The sequence below is a fragment of the Ursus maritimus genome, unplaced genomic scaffold (assembly GCF_017311325.1).
Source record: "Ursus maritimus isolate PB19 unplaced genomic scaffold, ASM1731132v1 scaffold_4, whole genome shotgun sequence".
Lineage (NCBI taxonomy): Eukaryota > Metazoa > Chordata > Mammalia > Carnivora > Ursidae > Ursus > Ursus maritimus.
The window spans coordinates 65598447-65623180 of NW_024426552.1; the positions used below are offsets into that span (position 1 = coordinate 65598447).

A 24734-nucleotide genomic window follows, 5' to 3' on the forward strand; every position below is an offset into this window, starting at 1 on the left:
TTTCCTGAAGCTGACTTAAATCTATGAAATATAATTATTTTGATGTCACACTGGCCCCTCTAAAATGGCATGTCCAAAATGAACTCCGTTTTTTCTGCTTTCAAACCTACTTTTCCTCCTGTATTCCCAACTTAGTGAATGGTATCATTCAAATATTGCCTTAACAAGAAGACTTGGAGTCATCCTAAGGTCTTTCCTCTTTGAGACTGTATATGCCCTTTGCCTAGAATTCTCTCTCTACCTTGTCTACCTTTCCACTAGTTCATTCTTCAAGACCCAGATTAAGCTTTGCTTCCTTGAGCAGATGTTTTCTGACCCTTTTTTTTCTCCAGGCAGAATTAAGTGTGTCTCCAGTAGTCTTCTTTTATACCCTGTACACACACCTATCCCATCAGTTACCACTTTGAGTGGGAATTGTTGGTTAATGTATCTGCCTTTTTTTTTTTTTTAAAGATTTTATTTATTTGACAGAGACAGCCAGCGAGAGAGGGAACACAAGCAGGGGGAGTGGGAGAGGAAGAAGCAGGCTCCCAGGAGAGGAGCCTGACGTGGGGCTCGATCCTGGGATTCCGGGATCACGCCCTGAGCCGAAGGCAGACGCTTAACGACTGCGCCACCCAGGCGCCCCTTGTATCTGCCTTTTTAATCAGAAAGTAAGCTCCTTGAGTTCATATGGATTTAGTTGTCTTCTAGGTCTAGTAATGTAATACCTGGCCCATAAGTGTTTAATAAATAGTTACTGAATGGAAAATATATTTATAGACAATCTTTGGCAAGTAGAAATAGATTTTTTTTAAGCTCAACTCAAATTGGCATGCATTTGTTGAATTCCTACTGTGTGCAGTTTCATGTAAGTAGTAAGATTGATTTTCTGCCTTGAAGAAAGTTTAAGGTGGTGGGATTGGGGGGGTGGGCAAAATGGGTGAAGGGGGTCAAGAGGTACAAATTTCCAGTTATAAAATAAATAAGTTATGGGGATGTAATGTCAACATGGTGACTATAGTCAATAATATTATGTTGTATATTGAAAGTAGCTAAGAGAGAACTTAAGTTCTCATCAAAAGAAGTTTTGTAACTTTGCATGGTGACTGATGATAACTAGATTTATTGTAGGGATCATTTTGCAGTATGTACAAATAAAGAATTGTTATGGTGCGCACCTGAAACTGATATAATGTTACATGTCAGTTATAGCTCAATTAAAAAAAAAAAAGGTTGGGGTCTACTTGAGAAGATAGGGCCCGTATACTACAGGTTTAAACAATACTAGAAGGTAATCTAATTATCTGATAAATGATGCAGACAGTAACCTCAGGGAGAGAGAAGTTGGTGAATAATTTTGAGTACTTACTGTGTGCCAGTTACCATTCTGTGTGTTTGCAAATGTTATTTAATCTCTATAACTTTTATTTTTTTAAACAAAAATTGAATTTAAATAGTCTAAGACCATGCATACAGTAAGTAAAGATTTGAACCCAGATCCGACTGACTCCAGAAACATGCTCTTAAGTGTTCCAAAGGCAATTAAGAGAGTTATAAAGTGATATTGTAAATTAAAGGAAAAAATAATATCCAATTATAGGGTAATTAAATTAATGGTATCTTCCCACAATGGAAGGTTATATAATCGCTACAAATCATGTGGTTGAGGAATATTCAGTATCTTGAGAAGGTGTGTATGATATAATGTGCAGTACTAAAGAGCAGAATATAAATTATTCCATTTTTTTAATGTGCATGTATTTTTGTATAGAAAAGATCAGAAGGAAATATATGGAGTGGTTAGTGGTAATCATCCCAGGGTTATGGTATTATAGACCATATGAATTTCTTCTTTGTAACAGTCTGTTTTCCAAATTCTGTACAATGAACATAAGCTTTTATAATCAGAAAAAAATTTTTTTAAAATAAAGAATTAAGAAATAAGCAGAACTTAAAGTGTTAGAATTATTACGGTTAGAAGGTTTCGTGACCTTCCATGCCTCTGAGGTAGAACAGGCCTAAGCGTCCCAGACAGATTAATGGTTCCTATTTTAAGATCATCTCACTGAGATAAGCAACTCTCCCTCTGTCTTATGGTCAGTTCTTTTGCCCAATAGCAAGTGGAAAAGGAATTTTCTCTGTATATTATTTCATGAAGACATGGTCATGAGAGACACTCCCATGTCTTATGAAAATTTTCATTGTGTAAAGATCTTTTTTCTAAAATAAGGGCCAAATATAATGCTCCTGCCTGGGCTTTATGTTTTACTTCATAAAACACTGAAAGAAATTAAATATAGGCATTTAAGAGGAATCAAAAGAGAATAGAAAAACTTGGGTTTTCTGTTAGTTTTCCATTAGTTTTCTTTGAAAAGCGTTCTGCGTGTGATGTGTCTCTTTTCCTCTGGGTGGCTGTTTCTCACAGCGTGTGTGACTGTTCTCATTGGGGTTTAGCACACTCTAGTGGACAGTAACTTCTCAGTTTGTTGTGTTTTTTTTAATCATGTCACATTACTTTATGGGATGATTCAGTGATGTGCTCACATGATAGTAAGGTTTGTCAATACTTATTGGAGTCAGGTAGTGATCCTAGTGAGCAGGACTGACTTTATAGGCTACTGAGGTGTTGTACATTTTTATATGTCTTTTTTTTGGTGGAGAAGAGAGGTTTTTTTACCTTATGTGGAAACTTTTCCATTGGCTTTCATCTTTTCTTGGGTTGACTAAGAAAAGAGGCAGAGCTGAAATAAGAGCATTTACTTGGGGTCTCAGAATTACAACTTGGGGAGCACAGATTGGGTAGCCGCCCAGATTGTGTCCCTTTAGGGTACAAAAGTCAAGGGTTTAAAGAAGACGAAAAGGAATGTTTGTGTTGTTTACAAAGAATTTTGCTTGGTGTTGGCAGCAGAAAACTAATCTTGGCTGCGTATAATTGGTTGCTAAGGCTGTCCCTAAGCAGATTCTCTTACATAGCAAATTGCAGGTGTTTGGGCAGAGTCCTTGGAATATTTGTAGTTTGGCCCTGTTCAAAGTTCATGGTTTCATCTGGTGAGGACGTGCATAAAGGCCCATCTCCTTAATGGCGTCTGGCACCATTTTAAAGCCCCTTGACATAAGTGATTTCATCTCATTTTGCCTTCCACACTGGGTAAGGTGAAAATGATGGGCCAGAAACATAGAGGAACACTAGTAGTCTTTCTATACCTCACACCCCTTGGAATTTTTTGGACTCTTGAGAATTTTTTATATACCATTTTGATAAACATTTGACTCTGCATAAACATTGCCATACCCTATCCTAATGGATTGTTTTTGGAAACGGGCTTCCACTAGAAAAACAGTAATTTTTAATTTTGTTTTTGCAGAGTGATGGCGAAGATTTTAATTACATTGTTGCGTTTTTCCTTGGAACAGCAGCCTGCCTTTACCAGGTAGGTTCTCTCCAATTTTTGAGAAACACTTTTATTGTTTCAGGTATTAATTCTGATAATTGTGCACTTTAAATAAAAATGACGTCTGAGTTCTTTGCCTCTCTTTTGAGCCTCTGTTAGCTTTATGATCTACATCTCCGTTTTGAATGGACCTAGATCCCAGTGTACTTAATGTTAACACTCTTCTGTGCCAGGTTTCAGTGGCAGTATGTCATCTGCCTGTGGCGGTAAAGGCTACTTCTAGATTTTTTGGTGATTGATTATTGAGCCTCAGGGCTCTGCTTATACTGCAGCATGAGGATTTTGTACTTTTGGGAAAGTTTTTGAACAGGGAACAGCAAAAGCAAGATTTTAGGATATTTGATTTAGTAGTGAGGAATAGGATGGATTGCCAGAGCAGAGAAAATGGAAGGGTGGAAATTAGTTAGCAGGTGATTCCATTACTTAAGGCAGAAGGAAGTGAGAGTGTGAACTCTGATGATGGCGGTAGGGATTGGCAGTGAGAGAATGACACTGAGGAGGAAGACTATTAGGACTTGAAGACAGGATAGATAGGAGACTTACAGAGCCAGGAGGTTTTGCACCTGATGGTAGGGAGATGGGGACTGGCATTCCTGAGAAAAGAGGAAGCAGAGATTTGTAGGGAAGGGAGGGGTAACCATGCCACTTACTCAGACTGAGGAATGTCTTTGCTGAAACGTGATACAGCAAGCAAGACCTTTTGACTTAACTTCACAGGGGACACATTTCTCTGGCTTGCATAGAAAGAATGTTAGAAAGATTCAGGACTGCAAACATAAGGCTACCTAAAACTCAGTAGAAGTCTCTAGTGAAATACTTGGAATATATGCATTTGACTTTATGTAAAGATAGAGATTTTAGTTTCAAGTGGCCCTGTTTTTTAAAAGCTCCTAATTTTTCTTAGTCATTTGTACTTAGAAATTTTCTATCCAGTTTGACAGATTTAATTATAATGAATGACATTTCATGCAGATAATGTGAAAACTTGTATTTGTTTATGTCACAAGTGCTGTAATTTTATGAAGTATTATGTAGATTTTTTTAAAACTTTAGTCTCTATAGTTCTGTCACATAGACAGTCTCATTCTTGAAAATGAGAAATCTGAGGCAGTTTGAGTACTATCCAGAAATCACATAGCCAGTAAGCAGTAGAGTCAGGACTTAACTCTGGGTCTTCTGATTTTAAATATTGTGTTCATTCCACTATATTATGCTGTCTGTAAGCAAAATCCCTATATTTGTGTAATTTCTATAATGGTATAAAATTACAATTTTATGACTTTTATATGCATTATTTCATATGATTCTAAAACAATGTGAGGTAAATGTTAACTTTAAAATAATTTCATTAGTAATTCTTGTAAAATGTACTTTTGGCTGTTTTGCCTAAATGAAATAATTTTATTTATTTACACTTTTAAAAATTACTTTTTATCAAAGAGCCTTAATGAAATAATTTTAAATACTACTAATAATAGCAAAATGTATTGAGCTCTTACTGTGTGCTAAGTCCTTTATATTCCTTGTACCCATTAAATCCTCACACAAAGCCCCACGCTAATTTTATTATCATTGCCGTTTTTCACCGAGGCCTAGCCAGTTCTTACAGTGACTCGACCCCCGGTCTGCGTGATCCGGAGCAGTGCTGTTGCTTATAGAGAGGCACACCTCTAGTACATTACCCAGAACAGCTGAAAATAGTTCTCAGAGGAGCACTGTCACTCGGGTGTTCTTTTACTTGAGAGAAGTGAAATGGATTCATGTTTTAAAAAAGAAAGCAAAAAGCCAATTTCTTATTGACAGGCATGAAACTGCATGCTTTCCAAGTTATGCTGAGCAGGGTGGAAATAACGCTGTTTTTTTCCACAGTAAAACATACATGGTTGTATTTTACCCTATAACATGCTCCATCTCCAGTTGTCAGGATATTTTTTAATCCCCTTTAGATCAGACCTCAAAGACGATGACTACATGGTTTGTTGCCTTTTTCTCCAGGCTGTGGGTACTTAAGGACACACAGAGCTCAGCCAGAGAGGAGTAATCTTGCTATGGAACATTTGAAAGAGGAAATCAAAGGATCTAGAAACTAGAGACTGTTCTTTTTTCCCCCTCAGGGCTTTATTTTGAAAACCCTCAGACGTCCAGGAAAGTTGAAAGGCTAGTACACTTAGAGCCACCAACATTTTGCAACACATTCTATATCTCACTCTCTTTTTGTATGTGCATGTGTATAGTGTGCATATTAGTTGTTTATAAAGTAAGTTGCAGACAAATATGGGAGTATGAAGTTGTTTTTCCTATTAAACTTGTTATTTTGAGATAATTGTAATTGTTGTTAAGAGAGATATATAACCTTTACCTGGGCTTCCCCCAGTAGTACCATCTTGCACACCTATAATACCTTATCTCACCCAGGATATTGATGTCAACGTGGGCAAGATATAGAACGTTCTTATCACCACAAGCACCCGTTTGTTTGCCCTTTTATAGCCACATCCACTTCCCTCCTGCCCCTTCGTCTCTTAGCAACCACTAATGTGTTCTCCATTTCTGTAATTTCCTCATTTTAAGTCATGTCATATAAAGGGAGCCATATAGTATGAACCTTTTGTGATCAGCATCATTTTGCTCTGTATAATTCTCTGAAGATTTATCCAGGTTGTTGCGGATATCAATGGTTTGTTCCTTTTTGTTGCTGAATGGTATTGCTGGGCGTGGATGTACCACAGTTTGTTTAATCATTGATGCATTGAAGAATGTCTGGGTTGTTTCCAATTTTGGGCTGTTATAAATCTGTTATAAACAGGTTTCTGTGTGAACATAAGTCTTCATTTCTCAGAGATAAATGCTCAGGAGTGCAATTGCTGGGTCTTGTAAGTAGTTGCATGCTTAGTTTTATTGAGACAGACACAGTTCTCCAGAGTGGCATTCCATCTTACATTTACAGTTTTACATTTTACATCACTCACACCAACATTGTGTGTGATCGTTTCTCCACATCCTCTTAAGCATTTGTTGTTATCGCTGTTTTTTATTTTAGCCATTCTGATAGATGTGTAGTGATCCCTCCTGTTGGTTTTAATTTGCATTTCCCTAATGGCTAATGGTGTTGAACATTGTTTCATGTACTGATTTGTTATCTACGTGTTCTGTTGGGTGAAGTGTCTTTTCATGTCTTTTGCCTATTTTCTAGCTGGATCATTTGGTTTTTACTGTCAAGTTTGAGAGTTCTAGCCATCGGACCTGTGTCAGAAATGTAATTTGCGGGTATCTTATCCCAGTCTGTAGCTTGTGTTTTCAACCTCTTAACCAGGTGTTTTGCAGAGCAAAAGTTTTTAATTTTGGTAAAGTTCATTTTATCATTTCTTTTGTGGAAAATGTTTGTGGTATCAAGTCTAAGAACTTTTTTTTTTCTAACTGAAGTATAGTTGACACATAGTGTTAACTAGTTTCAGGTGTACGACATAGTGATAACACAAGTGTATACCTTACGCTGTGCTCACCACAGTGTAGCTCCCATCTGTCACCATACGCTATTATAATTCCATGTATTCAAGTCTAAGAACTCTTTGCCCACTCCTGGCCCCTGAAGATTTTCTCCTTTGTTTTCTTCTAAAAGTTTTAGTTATATGTTTTACATATAAGATTGTATGAAATGTGAGACTTAGATGATGAGATTGAGGGGTTTGTTTTTGTGTTTTGGATTTTGGGTTTTGGTTTTCTTGGTTTGGTGGTGTTCTGTTTGCCTGTGGATGAATGGCCAATTGCTCCATTTTTTGAAAAGGCTTTTTTCTCCCGCTGAATTGCTTTTGCATCTTTGTCAAACATCAGTTGGGCATATTTGCGTGAGTCTATTTCGGAGTTTTGTATTCTGTTTTACTGATCTATGTGTCAGTCTCTCTGCCAGTACCACATAGTATTGATTACCGTGACTATATAATCTATATTAAGTTCCATTTTCTTAATAGTTACACAGTTATTCAAATTATCTTTCTCATAATACGTGAATTATGATAGTTTGTATTTTATGAAGGAGTGGTCTGTTTCATCTTATCAGGTTTATGTGTGTAGAGTTGGTTGTAGTTGGTTGTTACTCTCTTTTTGGTATCTGTATGATCTGTAGTGATATTCTCTATTTCATTCTTCCTACAGGTAATTTGTGTCTTTTGTTTTTCTTTGTCAGACTTGTTAATTTCATTGCTGTTTTCAAAGAACCTGCTCTTTTTGTTTCTTCATATATTCAATTTTATTGATTTCTACTATTTATTATTTCTGAGTTCTCCAAGCATGAAGAAGGATACACCCATGCTTGCTTTGGGTGTATTTGGCACTTCTTTTTCTAGGCTCTTGAGATGCGAGCTTTGATAATTGATTTTCTCTTTTGTTATATATACTTTTAGCATTATACATTTCTCTCTTTGAGCACTTTATTATTTGTGTTCTGTAAATTTTGGTATACTGCATTTTTTTCATTTTATATTTTATTAAAAATTTTCTTTAAGTTTTTTATTAAATGCCAGTTAACGTGTGATATTAGTTTCAGGTGTAGAATTTAGTGATTCATCACTTAAATACAACATGCAGTGCTCATCACAAGTGCCCTCCTTAATACCCATCACCTATTTCACCCATCCTTCTGCCCACCTCCCTTCCAGCAACCCTCAGTTTGTTCTCTGTGGTTGAGTCTGTTTCCTGGTTTGCCTCTCTTACCTCCTCCCCATTTCTTCTGTTTTGTTTCTTAAATTCTACATATGAGTGAGATCATATGGTGTTTGCCTTTCTCTGGCTTATTTTGCTTAGCATAATACTTTCTGGCCCATCGATGTCGTTGCAAATGGTAAGATTTTCTTTTTTCATGGCTGAGTAATATATATATACACGTATATATATATACATATATATATATACATATATATATACACATATATATATACGTGTATATATATATACATATATATATATAATGGAGTATTACATACACATAGAATATATATATGTATGAATATAATAGAATATATAATGGAATAAAATGTATATATAAAATTGAATACATACACACACACCCCATTTCATCTTTATCCATTCGTCAGTCAGTGGATATTTGGGCTCTTTCCATTGGCTGATATGTTGCATTTTTATTTTCATTTAACTCAGTGTATTTAAAGATTTTTTTCCTTGTAGCTTCCTCTTTGATCTATGGATTATGGATTATTTGGAATTGGATTTCAGTTCTTTAAATTTGTTGAGATTTATTCTGTGGCTCAGAATACGGTCTGTCTTGGTATATGTTCCTTGAGCACTTAAATGGAATGTGTGTTCTACTGTAGCTGAGTAAGTGCTCTATAAATGTCAGTTAGATCACGATGGTTGACAATGTTCAGTTTTTCTGTATCCTTGTTGATTTTCTGTGTAGTTCTATCAGTTGAGACAGGAGTATTGACATTTTCAACCATAATTCTGGATTGGTACATTTCTCATTTCAGTTCTTTCAGTTTTTGCTTTGCATATTCTACAGCTCTGTTGTTTGGCTCATACACAATTAGGATTATTGCCTTCTTGGTGGACTGATCCATTTATCACCATATAATCTATCATTATATAATATTTTATATGATATCCCTCTCTAGCCCTTTCTTTTTTTGGAAATATTTTTATATTTATCTGATATTAATATAGCCATTTCTGCTTTCTTCTGATTAATGTTTGTGTAATGTATTCTCCATCTTTTTACTTTCACCTTGCCTATATCATCTGAAGTGAGTTTCTGGTAGATAGATCAAAAGCTCTTTTTAATCCACTCTGCCAGTCTCTGTTTTTTAATTGTATTTAGGCCATTACATTTAATGTAACATTGATATATCAGGGCTTAAGTTTGCCACCTTAATTTTTTCTAGTTTTCATTTTTATGTTTTCTTTTTCCTATCTTTCTGTGGGTTACTTGAACATTTTGTAGAACTCCATTTTTATTTATCTGTAGTGTTTTTGAGTTTATTTCTTTGCATAGTTTTGTGTTTTTTTTTTTTTTTTTTTGAGAGAGAGAGAGAGTATATGCACGTGCGTGCAAGATTGGGGGGAGGGGCAGAGGGAGAGAGGGAGAGAATCCCAAGCAGGCTCCATGCTCAGCATGGAGTCCAGTGCAGGCTCAATCTCATGACCCTGAGATCATGACCTGAGCCAAAATCAAGAGTGGGACACTTAACCAACTGAGCCACCCAACTACCTCTCTTTGTATAGTTTTAGATGGTTACTCTAGGTATTGTATTATACATACTTATCAGTTTTTTGGTGGTGTCATTTTACTAGTTCAAGTGAAACATAGAAATTGTATCTCCTTTTATGTCCCTTTGCCCTCATCTGTTTATAATAGAATTGTCTTAAATATTTTCTTTACATATACTTAGAACCACATCAGACAGTGTTTTGAATTTTTACTTCAGTCATCATTCAGAAATCTCAAGAGGAGAAGCAGAACCTATTATATTATTTTGCTGACTGTTCTTTTTGCTTTCGCAGTGTTCCAGGGCTGCTTCTTTTATTGTTTCCTTTCTGCTTAGAGATCTTCCTTTAGCCATTCTTTTGGGTGCATCTCTAGGTGTCAAATTCTGTTAGTCTTTCACCTGATAATGTCTTTATTTCTCCTCCCATAAGACAACTTACTAACTACAAAGGGAAAAATAGTAACTTCACAGTGGAGAAACCTGTCAGCCACCACCCTACCAAGAGATCAAAGTTAACATCACCAATTATAAGACATGTCACCTCTGTGTTATTCTTGCCCAGACTACATGCCCTCACTTGAGTCTTGAGACAATATCAGGCAAACCAAAATTAAGGGACATTCTACAATATAACTGATTGATACTCTTGAGACTGTCAAGGTCATGAAAAACAGACGTGAGGAGCTGTAACAGATTTGAAGAGATAGGACAGCTAAGTGCAACAGGGAATCCTGGATTGGATTCTGGACCAGAAAAAGGGCCTTAGTGAGACAACTGGCAAAATTCCAATGAAGTCTGTAGATTAGTCTACAGTATTTTATCAGTGTTAATTTTGTGGTTTGATGATTATACTGTGGTTGTGCAAGAGTAACAGGGGAAGCAGGGTGAAGAATATACAAGAACTCTACGATTTTTACAACTCTTCTCTAGGTCTAAAATTATTTCAAAAGGAAAAATTATTTTTCCAACTTTTTTTACACATTGCAAATCAAGTGCCTGCAGTTCATTTTGCTTGGATAGCAGTCTTCTTTTTAAGTAAGCAAATTCTAATTTGTTTAAGAAATAAAAAGATTTAACAGAACATTTCCACATTCTTTCTGCATTGTTGCAAACACCTTAAAGTCCTGGCCCTCAAGAAACATCCACTGAATGAATTCTACCTCAAATATTCACTCAGATACTCTGTTCCTTGCTTATTAGTTCCTTGCACTTAATGGGGGATCAGTAAATACTTGTGGATTTCCTTTATATGCAGATTCAGGTTATATAAGAATCCATTTTGCTATGGTTTGTTTGAGGTTTTCTGTACTTTTCTGGGGTGAGGATGAGAGATGGAACCCCCTCAGACGCTGAGAATCTTCATAGTTGCCTGTCTCCTTGAGGAATGTGTTCAGTCTGTTTGCAAGGGAGTCATCCAGTTGTAACTCCATTTTAAATATAATACAAAATGTATCTTTTGACAAATGACAAACATGAAAGGAAAAGTCTGTTTTCCTTTCAAACCGTAGAGCTTTCATAGCTGAATGTCTTAAAAGAGGTTACATTATCTTATCTGTAGATGAAAAAATCCCCTTATTCCACTCTTACATTTTACTCTGTGGCCTGTTAAAATTTTATAATAGAAGCATCTATTTCTTTTCTTGTAACCCTAATCATCTTTCATTTTATATTTTGAACAGTGTTATTTACTTGTCTACTACACCGGCTGGCGGAATGTCAAATCTTTTTTGACTTTTGGTTTAATCTGTCTGTGCAACATGTATCTCTATGAACTGCGCAACCTGTGGCAGCTTTTCTTTCACGTGACTGTGGGCGCGTTTGTTACACTGCAGATCTGGCTGAGGCAAGCCCAGGGCAAGGCTCCTGATTATGATGTCTGACCCCATCCTTCAGACATACTGCCCTGGCTTCCGGGGAAGAAGGAGGGAGCATATCTTAACTGCCACTGTGATGAAGAAACTGTTCACCACAATCGAGAAGCTCTGCTTTCTTTGTCTCCAACTCTCCTTTTTGTTTTAAGTCAGCCTGGCGTGCCTGGGGGCATGCAGTACGTGCTGGGCAAACTCCTCATGTTAGCCATTAGATTGTTACCCAGAGGAGGAGGAGACTTCTCTCTCCAGGGCCGCGACAGTGGAAGAACAGTCAGAAGCTATTGGAAGACTTGGCCAGCGGTCCTGAATCCTTCTGAAGAGTTCAATCAGAAAATGTGTGTGGTCCACGCTCTGAGGACCAAGTGGGAACTCTACAGCCTGGGTTCGCCTTTGTGAGGCATGAGTATAGCCCAAATAAAAAGATGCCGTGGAGTTTATGTTTAAAGCGACTTGCTTAGTATCAGATTATTTGCACATTTATGGTACCATGAGTTTATGAAGTCCAGGATGGTGTGGAATTGGTTCTTTTTCCTTTTTTATTTTTGCTTGAATCTTAACTCTGGAAATCACTTGATACAGGAGAAGGCTTTTATGAGCTTATCTCTAGAACATCACAAGTATTGAAAACAGTAACATATGTTTCCTTTCTAGGCCATGTTTGTAGTTTCTTTTGAAATCACTTTTTAAACGTGATTTGTTAGATTATAGCCATTGTTCCCCAAACTTCAATCACTTGAGTATTACATATACAATTATTTCTTAGTATTTATCTTTTAAATCTTAAAATAGTTTAAAAACAAACTAATCTCTACTCCAAGAGGAAAATCAGCATCAATTCACCACGAATAACTACAAAATAAAACAAAATGTTATTAAATTGTAACTAGATACTAATGCCTCCCAAGGCTCTGAGTCCAAGAAGCCTGCCGTTTGCTGCAGTGAGAGAGATGTTACCCAGCACCAACGTGGGGCTCTCTCTCTGAAATTACCAGAAGGATAAAATTGTAAAGGGAATGACATTCTCACTGTGATCCTGCATTATTTACTTCTGTGTTGTATTCCACCTAAAATCCTCTTATGTGCCACCAGTGGTGTGGGTCCTGCTCTCTGGAAACACTCAACTGTACTAAGAGAATCAGAAGGTAACTTCTCCCAGCAACTCTTACTATTTTGTGGCTTTGAGGAGTTCACTGTCTACTATCTTAGAGAACTTGTTTGCTTTTTGATAACATTATAAAGGTTGTTCAGGCAGTTATGAATTAATAATATAGGAAGCACAGTTTGACTCCATTAGCAAAATCTGCAACTCTCCTGGTTTTGGAAGGTACCTTCATTAACGATTGTCTTTCGTTTTTGAAGAAAAGATTCCAAGCAAAGAATATATAAGAATATATAAGTGGACCCGTTACATATCATTCTTGTTACTGGGTGTATTTATTAAGCAGAATAGTCCAGAGGGGTAAAGTCATTGAACTGCCATGTTTGCCTGAACCCATATATGTAGGTATGTCTGCAACCTTAAGATCTTGCTTAACTAGGACCTTTTTGCTGCACTCCCCTTTTCGGAGAATGAGGCAAAAAGAAGACAATAAGCATGTAATATCAGGGATTTATTTAAAACAAAATTCCATTTCAGTTTTCTGCCTCTAACAGAACTGCACAGAAATTATGTATATTCTGAGAGCTACCCCAAGATATACTACATGATCCTAGATCAGCAAAATAAAGTTGATTTATGTCTGACATTTTGTACTTACTGAGCCAGGAAAGTAAAGTGGTTCAGTTTAGAAAGATTTTTCTGAAGTAATGGTTAAAACAAGAGTTCTCTTGTAAATAGTCAGTTAACCAAGAAGTTGGAACATTCTATGATTTTGCTATATATTGATACTTTATAGCTCTCTTACTGGTTTGGTTCAGTTTGGTTCTCCCTATTATTGAATTATAGTGCTTGGTGTTTGGATCATTCAGGAAGGACACTTTAAAACTCACCAGCTGTCTTTAAAGGCTTAATTTGTTGTTGGTTTTTTTTTTTTTTCACTGCTATTTTGGATAATGTGATGTTTACATCTTAATGTAAAAAATGAAAATAAGCATAAATAATGTTTTATGTATAGAAATGCTTTCTTTCATTATTTGGCGTCTGCATTGCTGAGTGTTTATATATCTTCCCTGCCTCTATCATGTTGTTGCCAAAGAAACTATTACGAATTTGGAATGAAAAATTTTTGCCATGAGTGTAAAGTTCTTAAGCTCATTAGGCTTCTAATGTGTATGATAGTAATATCTTCCATTTATACTATACTTTTAAGAACAAGTCTGCATTTACCTAATTATAATGAGTTTTGTAGTGTAGGAGAATTAGTTGCCTTCTTGTTATGAAGGAGGAAACTAAGGTAATCAGATGTTAATGACTTACCTAGGGTCACAGAGCTAAGCACATACAACTTCTAACACCCTTAGCCTTGGGGCTCTTCCCCACCAGCATGGGGACTGATGAAGATAACTAAGGTTGTACTCAGGGAATAGGTCTGTTCTTGGTAAAATCGGGGAATTGGGGACTTAATGAGCTCAGGCCTGGTCGTGTCCAACCTAGGTGGCTATTAAGGTAATTCTGAAATACTGCTTTATTAAGGTGTGCTGGGAAGGCATAGATGCTCTCTTTTATAGCCTTAAAGTAATTACAATATTTGCTTGCTTTTTTGGTCTGTATTTGAAGTGTGTTTTATACCTGGCCTCTTTCCCAAAAGAACTTGAAGCACGATACCAAAATAAGACCTATACAGCAATGGTAATAAAATATGAACGGAAAGGGAGAAAACCAAGATCAGTGAAATTGAAAAGGGAACATATTGCTGTTATCAAGTGTAAAATTTGACTCTTGAACCTCCTGGAAGTGATGGCTTAGGAGCAGGGAAACAAGTTTTGCATCACTCTAGCTCTGTCTGTAAGTCAGAGTACACCAGTTCCTCAGGGGGGACATCTTCCTGAGGGATTCTGGTAAAAGTGTTCGTACTTGAGGCTCCTGTGAAATGCTAAAAGGAACAGAATCAGCTGTTTTAGACATTTGCATATTGTGATTGTGCCTTGAATCCTCAACTTGTACCAGCTTTCAGAGGTACGTTTAAGTTTTCGGTGTGGTTAATAGAGGATTTTGTTCCCATTGGGAAAAATTCTTATCCTAAGCTAAAATCAGGTGTGTGTTAAAGCTTGAAAATCCATTTGAGACAAATGCCTGGAGACATGGAGAACCTTTACCTAATTTTGTAATTTTATAATTTATATAAAGTGAATGTGCTGTCTCTGGATTAGCACATTTATTTTGTGGTCTTTTTCACAGTGGAATCTAGTCTGGAGAAATGTCTGGCTCCATTTCTGTTAGGCCATGTCTGGAATCTCAGAGTTGATTTGTCAAGGCTCCACAGAGCAGATTTGTCCTATGAGCCTTAACCTCCGGGTCACAGAAGTGCTNCCTGCTGAGATTAGCTGTCCCCTAAAAGGGAGTTGCTTGGCCTTTATTTCAGAAGTTTGACTAAGTAACCCGGGGACCCCACTCTGAGCTGTTGGATGATGAGGGCCTAGCGGTGTCTGTTCGTCCTCCTCAGTGCTCTGCGACTGCTCTTGAATGCTGGCGTATTGCAGCCTCCTGTTGGAGCAGGGAACTTTTCAAAGAGAAACCATGTCTGTGGCTGCCACTATCGAATCCTCTTCCTTGAGTGGCCAAGCTTTCTAGATTACTTGATTTCACAGGTGAAGTCACAGTGTTGAAGCACTGTGTGGTGGCAGGCCGTGCGGCTGGTATCGTCCTTGCTCGTGAGCAGTGATTGCTGTTGACGGTGTCCGTGTTTTCTTCTGCATTGGCAGTGCCGGTGTATAATAAATTGTATGGCTTAGCACAGCTGGAGACTGTAGGAAACTCAAGGAGAGAACAGGCTTAGTTCTCAAAGAGTTCCTGAAATCAATACCCTAGACTTACAAATTGTTCCTGCTATTTCCTTGGTAACAAACGGTATTTTCAGCCCCACCTCATCCACGGTTCCTATTTGCCCTTTCTCCTGCATCCCACAGCACAGCAGTGCAAGTGTCACTGAGCAGAAGCACATTCAGGCTCCATCTGAGAGGAGGAAACAGGGCTCAACGTTTCTGTTTCCTGTTTGGTCCTGGCAGCCCCTCCCCAGCTCCGCCTTGATTGTTTGCTTATTTCGTGCCAGTGCTTTTCTGTGAGGCTCGGTTTTCAGGGACCTTGCCTAAAGGTGAGCAAACAATAGATGGCCTTCTACTTTGAATTCCTCCAGTGCCTAGGACTAATGATACGAATTCTTAACGCCATCTGTGGACCAGGGCGAGGTCCTCTGACATGGTTAATCCTCATGGTAGCCTGGGGGATGCGGTAGCATTCTCTCATGTTCACTTAGGGAAACACACTTAGATTCAAACCTGAGATTCAGGCTTAAATGAATCAAAAGTTGGTGTTCGTATTTCTGTGCCACAGAATCTCAGAATATTCCGTGTGTGTGTGTGTGTGTGTGTGTGTGTGTGTGTGTGTGTTCCTGACGACCACTGGGCTCTTACTGTTCTAGCAGCAGTGAGAACAGACAAAGCCGACGTGGAGGAGAGGTGGCACTGTGTATGACAAGCACGTCATCCTCCCGGAAAGCCTTTCTGTAGGCTCTCTTTTTTATAGACGGAGCACCTGAGGCCTAAAGAGGTGAGGGGACTTGACCTCAATCACAATCTAGCTCATATGGTGGCACCAAGATTTTAATCCAGATCAGTCTTACCCAGAACTCATGTTCTTACCATGTAATACTAAGCTAGACAACATGGAAATATGTTGAAATATATAAGGAATATATGTTGGAATGTATATGTAAGTAATCTGTTACTTTTTAAAAGATTGGTCAGTGCTAACTCCTGTAGTGCGGATATTCTAGACTGAGTAAAATGGTTTCCTAAAATTCCTGTGTCTGTAATGGTACATGGGGACATATAGCTGCAGGAGGTATGGTGAAACTTAAATAAGCCTTAGATTTTAGGGCAAGGGGCTGTGCAGTCTAGTCTTTGTAGTAAGACTAACTCATGAATTAATGATTCTTGATGTAGAATGTTAAAGCTTCACTGGTGATTCATTTGTTACAAACATTTTACTTTCTCTTTTTAATTTTTTTGAAGATTCATTTATTTTATGAATCATTTATTTAGCGCATGAGCAGGGGAGGGGAAGAGGGAGAGAGAGAATCCCAAGTGGACTCCCTAGTGAGTGCAGAGCCCGACATGAGGCTCAATCCCACGACTCCAAGACCATGACACCAGCCGAAACCAAGAGTCGGACACTTAACTGACTGAGCAACCCAGGTGTCCCTCAGACATTTACTTTTCCTAACTGAAGGACAGAATTGATTGGTTCTTTGCTATGAAGTAATTTTATGGAAAGTCTGCATTAAGTGGTCCCTATATGTGAAAAACGCTAAATGAAAAATAGAGCATAACTATTTGCAATTTGGAATAGTGATTATGAATTTGGAGTCAGACTTCCTGGCTCTCCCTTGTGCTGGCATTGTGATCTCCGCAAGCCACATAACCTCTTTGCCTCCATTTCCTCGTCTGTAAAGTGGGGATAATAAAAGTACCTTGGGCAAAGTGTTGCTGTGAGTATTAAATGAGTCAACAAATACAGAGTACTTAGAGCAGAGCCTGGCACAGTGAGTGCTAGGACAGCATGGTCCTTACCATTATGGGCTGTCTCGTTGGTGTTACTATTACTTTCAAGGTAATCTCTTGCACTGTAAATGCCCCTAAGTAGAAGTCATTGTACAAAGTTTTTCAGAGATCTCCAGCTAAGTGAGGATCCTATTGAAATGTCTAGCAAGCACGTTGCCTGCCCTGGCAAGCTCTTGGGTGCAGACTTCTGGGCAGGGCAGTGGGGGTGCAGTCAAAGAGGAGAAGGGATTGCAGAGACTCAGGGTTGCCAAGCACCTGCTGCGTATCAGGTGCTTTCTGCACGGGGTATGTGAGCTTAACAGAATCCATCCGAGGTAAGGGAGCAGCATTACGTTGTCCAGTGTCGCAGGCTACAGCCTGGCAGTGGTAGACTGTGCTCTCCGGGACCCCACAGTCTCCCAGGCGCTGGAGCGCTGTCCAGAGGGGAAGGTGTCTCTGGGAACCTCACTTGTTCCGTGTGGCCGTAGCACTGTGGCCCCATCATTGTTTGCTTTGAACACTCTGATCTGATCCAGTGGGTACTCTTGATTGGTGGCTGCCCTAGTGCCCACCACTCTGTAAGGGCCTTCATTGAGTGTGCATGTGTGTGTGGTCTCTGCTTTGATGGGAAGCAAAGGGTGGCAGAATGCAGCCAGCAGCCTCCAACCCACAAGATAGAAATAACATACAGATTCTGGGGATGTGAAGCTCAAGGCACTCTTCAAAAGTGCAAATGCAACGTGGCTTTTAAAAGATTAGTCTGATGCAAGATGTAGCCCTCCAAAAAAAAAAAAAGAATAATAATCCCACATGAGCCAGGAAGTGCCACTCTAGCTCACTGACAAAGTCAAAGCACAGAAGCAAATTTTGCAAAATTGGAAATAGAGATGCTGACAAACCAGAGATTCCAGGCAGGTCTAAATTAGAAATTGGCTGAGGGGGAGAAAAAGTGATGAGGCCCATCCATCGTGGATTCCAAAGAGAACTCTTTAATTCACTGGCCTAATAGACCAGTGATAGGAAAAGGGCCTGGAGTGTGAAGATGCGTCCAGCAAGTGAGGGGGTGGCTCCATTCTGTTCACTAGAAACAGGCGGGTGGGTGAGGTTTAAGGCTGGCAAGCCAGTTGGGACAGGGTGCCTACTTTACCCTCAGCCCTGGACAATCCTCTTCCTTCTCTTTATTGTCTTTCCCCTTCATCCCATCTTTTGGACCTTCTTCTGGTCTATGAACCAAGACTGATCACCTGGCCCTCTGCACTGCATGGATCAGGGCCCTGGGTCGGAAAGGACTGTGGTGCACGACTGCTACTACTGGCGTGGTGTCTGGAGGAGGTCAGAGCAAAGGCTTCGGTGACTTTGGTTTGAAGGTGATCTTCCCATGGATCCCCCTTGGCGTGATGCTTTTCATCTCATCTGTCTGCCTTTGGCTTTAAAATCTTAAAATCCTAATTTGATTGTGTTTATGTTTATGCCATACTTGTGGTCTGGCACTTGAAGATTGGACAGGGTCACACAAATATTTAGAATCCGAGAATGCCAGAGGAGGAAGGAGCCTCAGAGTTCAGCCATTCCAGTGGCCTGACTTGCCTTTGTTCTTGTGTCTGTCTTGAGAAGCAGTGACCCTAAAGGTGGGAAGGAAAGAGAGGCAAGAAGAGGACAGCAAATACCATATTTTTTGTTCCAAGACGGGGGAGGGGCGGGGATCCCACCAGAGGGCTCTTTCGGAAAGGCTAAGAAAATCTATAGTACTATAGGAAGTGGACCTCAGTTCATCTGTTGTCAACCTTGGGAAGTGGCAGGCCCTCTGTCTCTGCAAGATGATCAGTGTCCAGCCAGATAGGCACAATGGACAGAAGGAAGATCAGAGCAGCCTAGGAAATGCGCCGGTCCTCTCTCACACTGCCTCCTGGGCCTGGAGGCACGCACAAGTGAGAACATGTATGGGAAAGCTCTCTAGACACTTTGGATGAAGTTCATCCGAAGGCAGGGTGTGGGGGCATGGCATTTTCTGGTCTGTTGTACTCTCCCCTGACCCCATCTCCACAGATAACACCAGCCCTTCCAACTCTCCTCCTGACCCCTGTGCTAAGTGGTACCTTGACACGGCCCGCATGGCCCAGACTTAACAGTCCCTTCCTTCGGGATCTAACCTGTATGGCATTTGTTGTCTTAAGGGAGGAACTATTTTGATTTAGACGAATTGAGAAGCTATGGGTTTTCACAGTGTGTGTCCCTGCCACTGCCTGCTTTTGTTCAGGTGACCGCGAGAATCTGCTTAGCACTACTTCTGAGCATTGTACATCCCAGTGCCCAAGAACGCTTTCCTGCCCTGCAGTGGTATGGGCTCAGAATCTTTTCCAAGCTCTAGAGGCTCACTTTCTGCAAATTAGCAACTCGTGGTGACGTTGCAACATTATGGAAAATAATTTGTATCATGTAAAAACCACAGCTCTGGGCATCATTTGACTAGTTGCTGCTCAGGTGATACTTGCTTTTGGAAAAGTTCTGTAAATGTATTTTTATTTTCGAAAGTCCTAAAGTAACATGATTACCTGGTGAATATGTAGCTTTAGCTTCCTCGGTGCACCAGGCTTCACCGTGCCTTCCCGCAAATGTTGTCGACCCCTCTCTACAATCAAATCATCACCGTGTTGGCTGAAATCCAGTCTTGGTTTTAACGGTCTTTGCTGTCAGTGGATGTTAAAGCTGTGTTTGGAACTCACTACGCGTATCAGTGGTGTCTTTGCTGGTAAGTTTGGCTAATTAACACTCCAGGTATGGATATGGTTTTGCAAAAAAAGTATGAATCTATAAGGGAGAAACAAGCATGTTCTCTGGAATTAGCTCCGTGGAGATGGGAAGGGGACAGGCTCATAGAAGTTCTGAGTTGCATTCCCCAGCTGCCCTGGTGTGCCCACACACGTGCATGTGGTTTCCTGGGCCGCCACTCGTCCCAGCAGGGTGGGGATTCTTCAGGAGCTGACATGCTAACTTAGTCTAATCAGCCCCAAAAGGTTGGCCTTTTCACTTGGTTTCCTTTTCTAATCTGTAGCCTGCGAAGTTCTGAGTCAGACACGAGTGCCATGCAGTTACATCCTCCACCATGGACAATGGAACCCTCGCTAATGCTGTCCCAGTTCCTTGGAGCAGGGGCCTGCCTGTGACCAGGACTGCCACATCTGTGCCCCCATGTGGCCATTGTTGCAGTGAACCCAGTGAAGTCTTCTTCACTGGCTCCTTCATTTTCACTTGACCAAGCCCCCTGGTTTTATTTCCTGAACCCAAATCGAACCGTGCATGTGATGGGTGCGGCAGGCAGACACTGCCTTGCTACCACCTTTCCTTTCCTCTCGAGGTAAGAGTCGTCCTGGGGCACGCATGAAGTTACCTGCATGAGCTTAGCAGACAGGCCTGCTTTGAGTTGCATCTCTTTTAATTACCAGTTGTGTGAGTTCAGGCAAATAATTAAATCTCTATCAATCAGTGACATGTGGTGGCCAGGAGGAACAAATGAGATAGTTTATATGGTGCTTATCCCAGTGTCTGGCACACATAGTGTCCAGTAAGTGGTAGCCATGGTTATCAGCTATCCAGGCCAAATCAGTGTGCCTCCAGCCAGCATCTCCTCCTCTCCCTGCGACTTGGGTCCTTTCTGTGATCTGTGTTCTTGTATTTGCAACTTTTTTTTCCTTAGCATGGAAACAAGGTTGGCTCACCTGTTTTAAAACATCCTCTCCTCAGCCCTGAATCTTTTCTGGTACCATCCTCGATCCCTTGTTCCCTTCACTCCTGGTGTCTCTCCTCGTTCTCATCTTCCTGCACCCTGGCACCTGCTCCTCAGTCCAGTGAACTGCCTCTTGCCAAGGACACAAATGTTCTGTCACCTGATTGCCACGATGACTGCGGTCCTTAGCCAACATTCTCTCCGTAGCAGTGTGCTCTTCCCCACTCAGGGTGGGTCTCTGCCCTCTGGGGCTCCCTCCCCAGTGCCCCACCAAAGTTTGAGTGCACTGTCCTTCAGACTGGAACCAGGCCCATGGCCCAAGCCACAAATCAGACCAGGACACGTTACCAGTGAAAGTGTTTAATAGTTAAATTATTTAAATAGACTTTTTAAATTTCCATGGGAAATCATAATCGTATTTTTTTTTTTTTTGCAAGAGCAGGAATAAAAAGAGTGCACACCCTTGGAGGGAATGAAGAGCTAGCACTGCACGGTGTCACCAGTCACTGCTGGGATAGGAGGGATGGGCCCCCAAGAGGCCAAGGAGACCGTAACCAACGGGGGGACCACCAGAGGAACTCAGCACACACACTTTACTCAGGTTGGAAGCAAAATTAAAACCTGGCACCATTAGCGGGCACTATGGAGGGGCAGGGGACTCGAGACCACCACCATGGAGAAAGCCAGCCCCCCCAACAGATGCAAGGCGGGGGGCGATGCAGAACTCAAAGGATGGAGCAGCAAAAGCGTGGACAAACTTGGGTTGGCAGTTTTAGGTCTGTAAGCTTTGCTTCTCAGAGCGGTGTTCAAATCGGAGTGGAGAGATGGTGTGTGGAAAGGGGAGGCCAGTGCTAGGATCCAGTGAGAGGTGGTGCAGGTGGGCATCAAAGTAACATTTTGCAGCTGGCACATAGCTGCCACCCCACCTCCATCAAGCTCATGTTGGAGGTGAGAGTAATTCTGCCCTGAGAAGCAACGAAAAGATCTGGGCACAGAACCCAAGGATTCTGTTTGAATGTATCTCTATGGTAATCATTTTTCACTTTCATGCCCGTTTCCATTTTTTACCCTTGTAGGGTATAAAAAATAATTTTTTTTCTATATACTTAACCCTCCCCTCCCAAAAAAAAAACAAAAACCAGACAAAATTTCTGCTAGCTTTGCTGTTTGGACGCTGAAGCTGGGCTCCCCTTTTCTCTGGTCTGCAGATGGAGAGCAAAGCCACTGCCCTCCCTGAACCTCTACGTTACCCCCAAGTCTGAGGCATTAGCTCTGGGAGAGCCACCTGCACAGTGGCCAACTGAGACAGGCAGGCAGGTAAGGCTTCCTACCACCCCCACACAAGCTGAGCGCCCATGGCCATCCCTGAGCTCTCAGAGCTGCCTCTCTGCAGGCAGCAGAGGGCTGACATCTCCGAGAACAGAAGAGGGGACAGTGGTTTGCTGCAGCTTGGGGCTGTTTCCCTTGGTTCCAGCTGGGCCTGAGATGGGAAAGCAGCTTTTTGTTTTATTATGCATTTGCATTTAACTTAAGGGAAGTGATGGGGTAATGTATGCATGCATTGTCCCACTTAATCTGAATGTAGGGCACCCCAAAAGGACACACGCTCCTGCTCTGGTTGGACCTGGGAAAACCCAAAACTGCCTTATCCGCAGTGAGGGCAGCAGGCATCCTGTAGGTGACCAGTTCCACAGCATAAACACACACATACCTACACCAGTACATACATTGACATACGTACAGTACAAATGCTGTGCACAGCTGTTTTCTAATATAATTTACAAAATATAGAATTTGGTATATTTGTTAGATCTCCAAGGATTTCAATAATACAAAATAAAAAGTACAAAAAAAGACAAGTTGGGATCCCCGCCCTCCCACCCCAGTGGCATCTTCGTTTGCTTGTGGGTCTCTCATACGCATACAACTAGCATAGTCTAAAGAAGGGCACAGAAAGTTGTTTTATTTAATAAATACTCTTTTTCTCAGAACCACTGCTCCTTGCCTCGAGCCCTCTCACCTCCCCCTCGCATTCATTCTGCTCCCCTCGAAGAGGCCGTGTCTACGTGTGTAGGTGCAGGAGGACTGCGGAGAAGGCCGCAGTCCATTCACAGCCCGCATGCCTGCCAGAAAGCCCCTCCATGGGGCAGGGGCAGTGGCCTCTGTCGGAAGTTGAAGGGCTCACACAGGAAAGCGGACCCTTGGGACCCCCTAGGTTCCCCTGGGCCTGAGTCGCGCCGCCGACCCACCCACCCTAGGCCAAGGCCTCAACCCTGTTGTCACACGCCAGCTGCCCCACACTGTAAGAGCTCCGGCAGCTCCTTTCCACCCGTGCAGCAGCAGCACCCGTTAGAAAACTCGAGATTCAGATCACGCCTAGTGGAGTCTTCTACGGAGGAAACATCTTTGGTCAGCTTGGTGCTTGCAGGACGCTGGCACCCCAGGGCCTGGGACAGAGGCTGCTGCCTGCCCACAAAGGCAGAAGCTGCTTCTGGAGTCAAAGTGGAAAATCTCACCGGCGCAGCCACATGGGCTAGAGCGCAGGCTTCCACCTGCCCACCGGCACACAAAGAAGCCATTCCGTTTCTCTGGAGGCCAGGCTGCCTGGCATCACCAGGTGGCAGCTGCTAACTGAGCGGGGGGCCCCCGTTGAGGAAGTAGGTCATCATCTCGCCTTTGCCCTTGACCTTGACCACACCCCTGCACTCCAGCTGGTATGTGTTGGCAGCCAGCACCTGGTACATGTCCGTGGTGACCTGAGGAGGCAACAGAGGAGACAGGATAGGCTGTGGTTAAGCTAAGCTGGGAGTCTGCTTTCTGGTGGCTCTGTCCCCAGCACAGGGTGGGCACGGGCTCCCAGTGACAGCTGCTCATTCCTGGAACTGTTAGAAACCAGAAGAATGGCAGCACCTACTCCATGCCAGGCAGCGTGTCCAGTAACTCACCTGTGCTATTTCAGTGCTGCTCACAGTGTGGCTGTGGTCCCTGAACTGCCTGTCACTGTCCCCAGTGACAAGCACAGAAGCTGCGCGGAAGTGCTTAGGCGTGTCCATAGCTATCTGACACTGCCGCCCGGATACCCAGCACGACCTGTGCTCACTCAAGTCTCACTCCAGCACAGGTAGGTTGAGAGCCACTGCTTATCTCATTTAATCTATGAGGAAAGTGCTATTATCTCAGGCTCAGACAACCTAAGTCTCTGAGGTTTACATCGCTAACAAATGGCAGAGCCTGGATTCAGGTCTGTGTCCTACTGCCCAACTGCTTTAGCTTTTGAAACCCAGGGGAACTCCCTAGTGGCTTCAGTTGTCACTGCACTATTGCCAGGCGAGGCAGAAAGCAGGCTGCCTGGAGCAGCAATACAAACGCGTGTCTCGCGAGGTGACCCAAAAGCTGAGTACACCCCGCAACACCCCTGCTGAGGATCCTGGCCCTGCCTGCTGTCAGGCCGGGAGTCTCTGGCTGGGCTGCTGGAAGGTGAACCTGCTGTGTCATCATGTGTACTCCAAGAATGGGAAAGCCCTATGCAAAGGTGAGGTGCCAGGCAAGTCCTTCACTTGTCTGTGGGTGGGGTCAGAAGCTGTGCCTCTCCCCATTTCCCATCTTGTCCCTTCTCCCCTTGGCACAGGGATAGAGGTGAGAGAAAGCCATTTGTCAGGTTCCTCCAACAGCATCTGCACACTAGCCAGGCCTGGCTGATCTGGTTGGGCTATGCTTTGGGCTGACCCTTTGTTTAGAGGTCCCACAGGAGAGAGAATTTAAGGGACATTTAAGCAGTGTCGGTGTGAGC

General features: G+C 41.7%; 2 protein-coding genes across 5 annotated transcripts in view; one reads left to right on the top strand and one right to left on the bottom strand.

The window, feature by feature from the left end:
• SEC22A (SEC22 homolog A, vesicle trafficking protein) overlaps positions 1-11955 on the top strand; it is a 63056-nt gene extending 51101 nt beyond the window's left edge. For 3 of the 4 annotated variants that reach the window (XM_008708152.2, XM_008708151.2, XM_008708150.2), the window contains 2 exons: positions 3348-3413; positions 11332-11955. In XM_008708152.2, the coding sequence (XP_008706374.1) occupies positions 3348-3413; positions 11332-11532 (267 nt within the window). In that variant the 3' untranslated portion in view covers positions 11533-11955. The remainder of the gene's footprint in view (positions 1-3347; positions 3414-11331) is intronic. The other variant, XM_008708153.2, reaches the window with a different exon arrangement.
• Positions 11956-21284: 9329 nt separating this feature from the next.
• ADCY5 (adenylate cyclase 5) overlaps positions 21285-24734 on the bottom strand; it is a gene marked incomplete at its 5' end in the record, with an annotated part of 144622 nt that continues 141172 nt past the window's right edge. The window contains one exon of the mRNA XM_008708247.2: positions 21285-23700. Coding sequence (XP_008706469.2) covers positions 23572-23700 — 129 coding nt within the window. The remainder of the gene's footprint in view (positions 23701-24734) is intronic.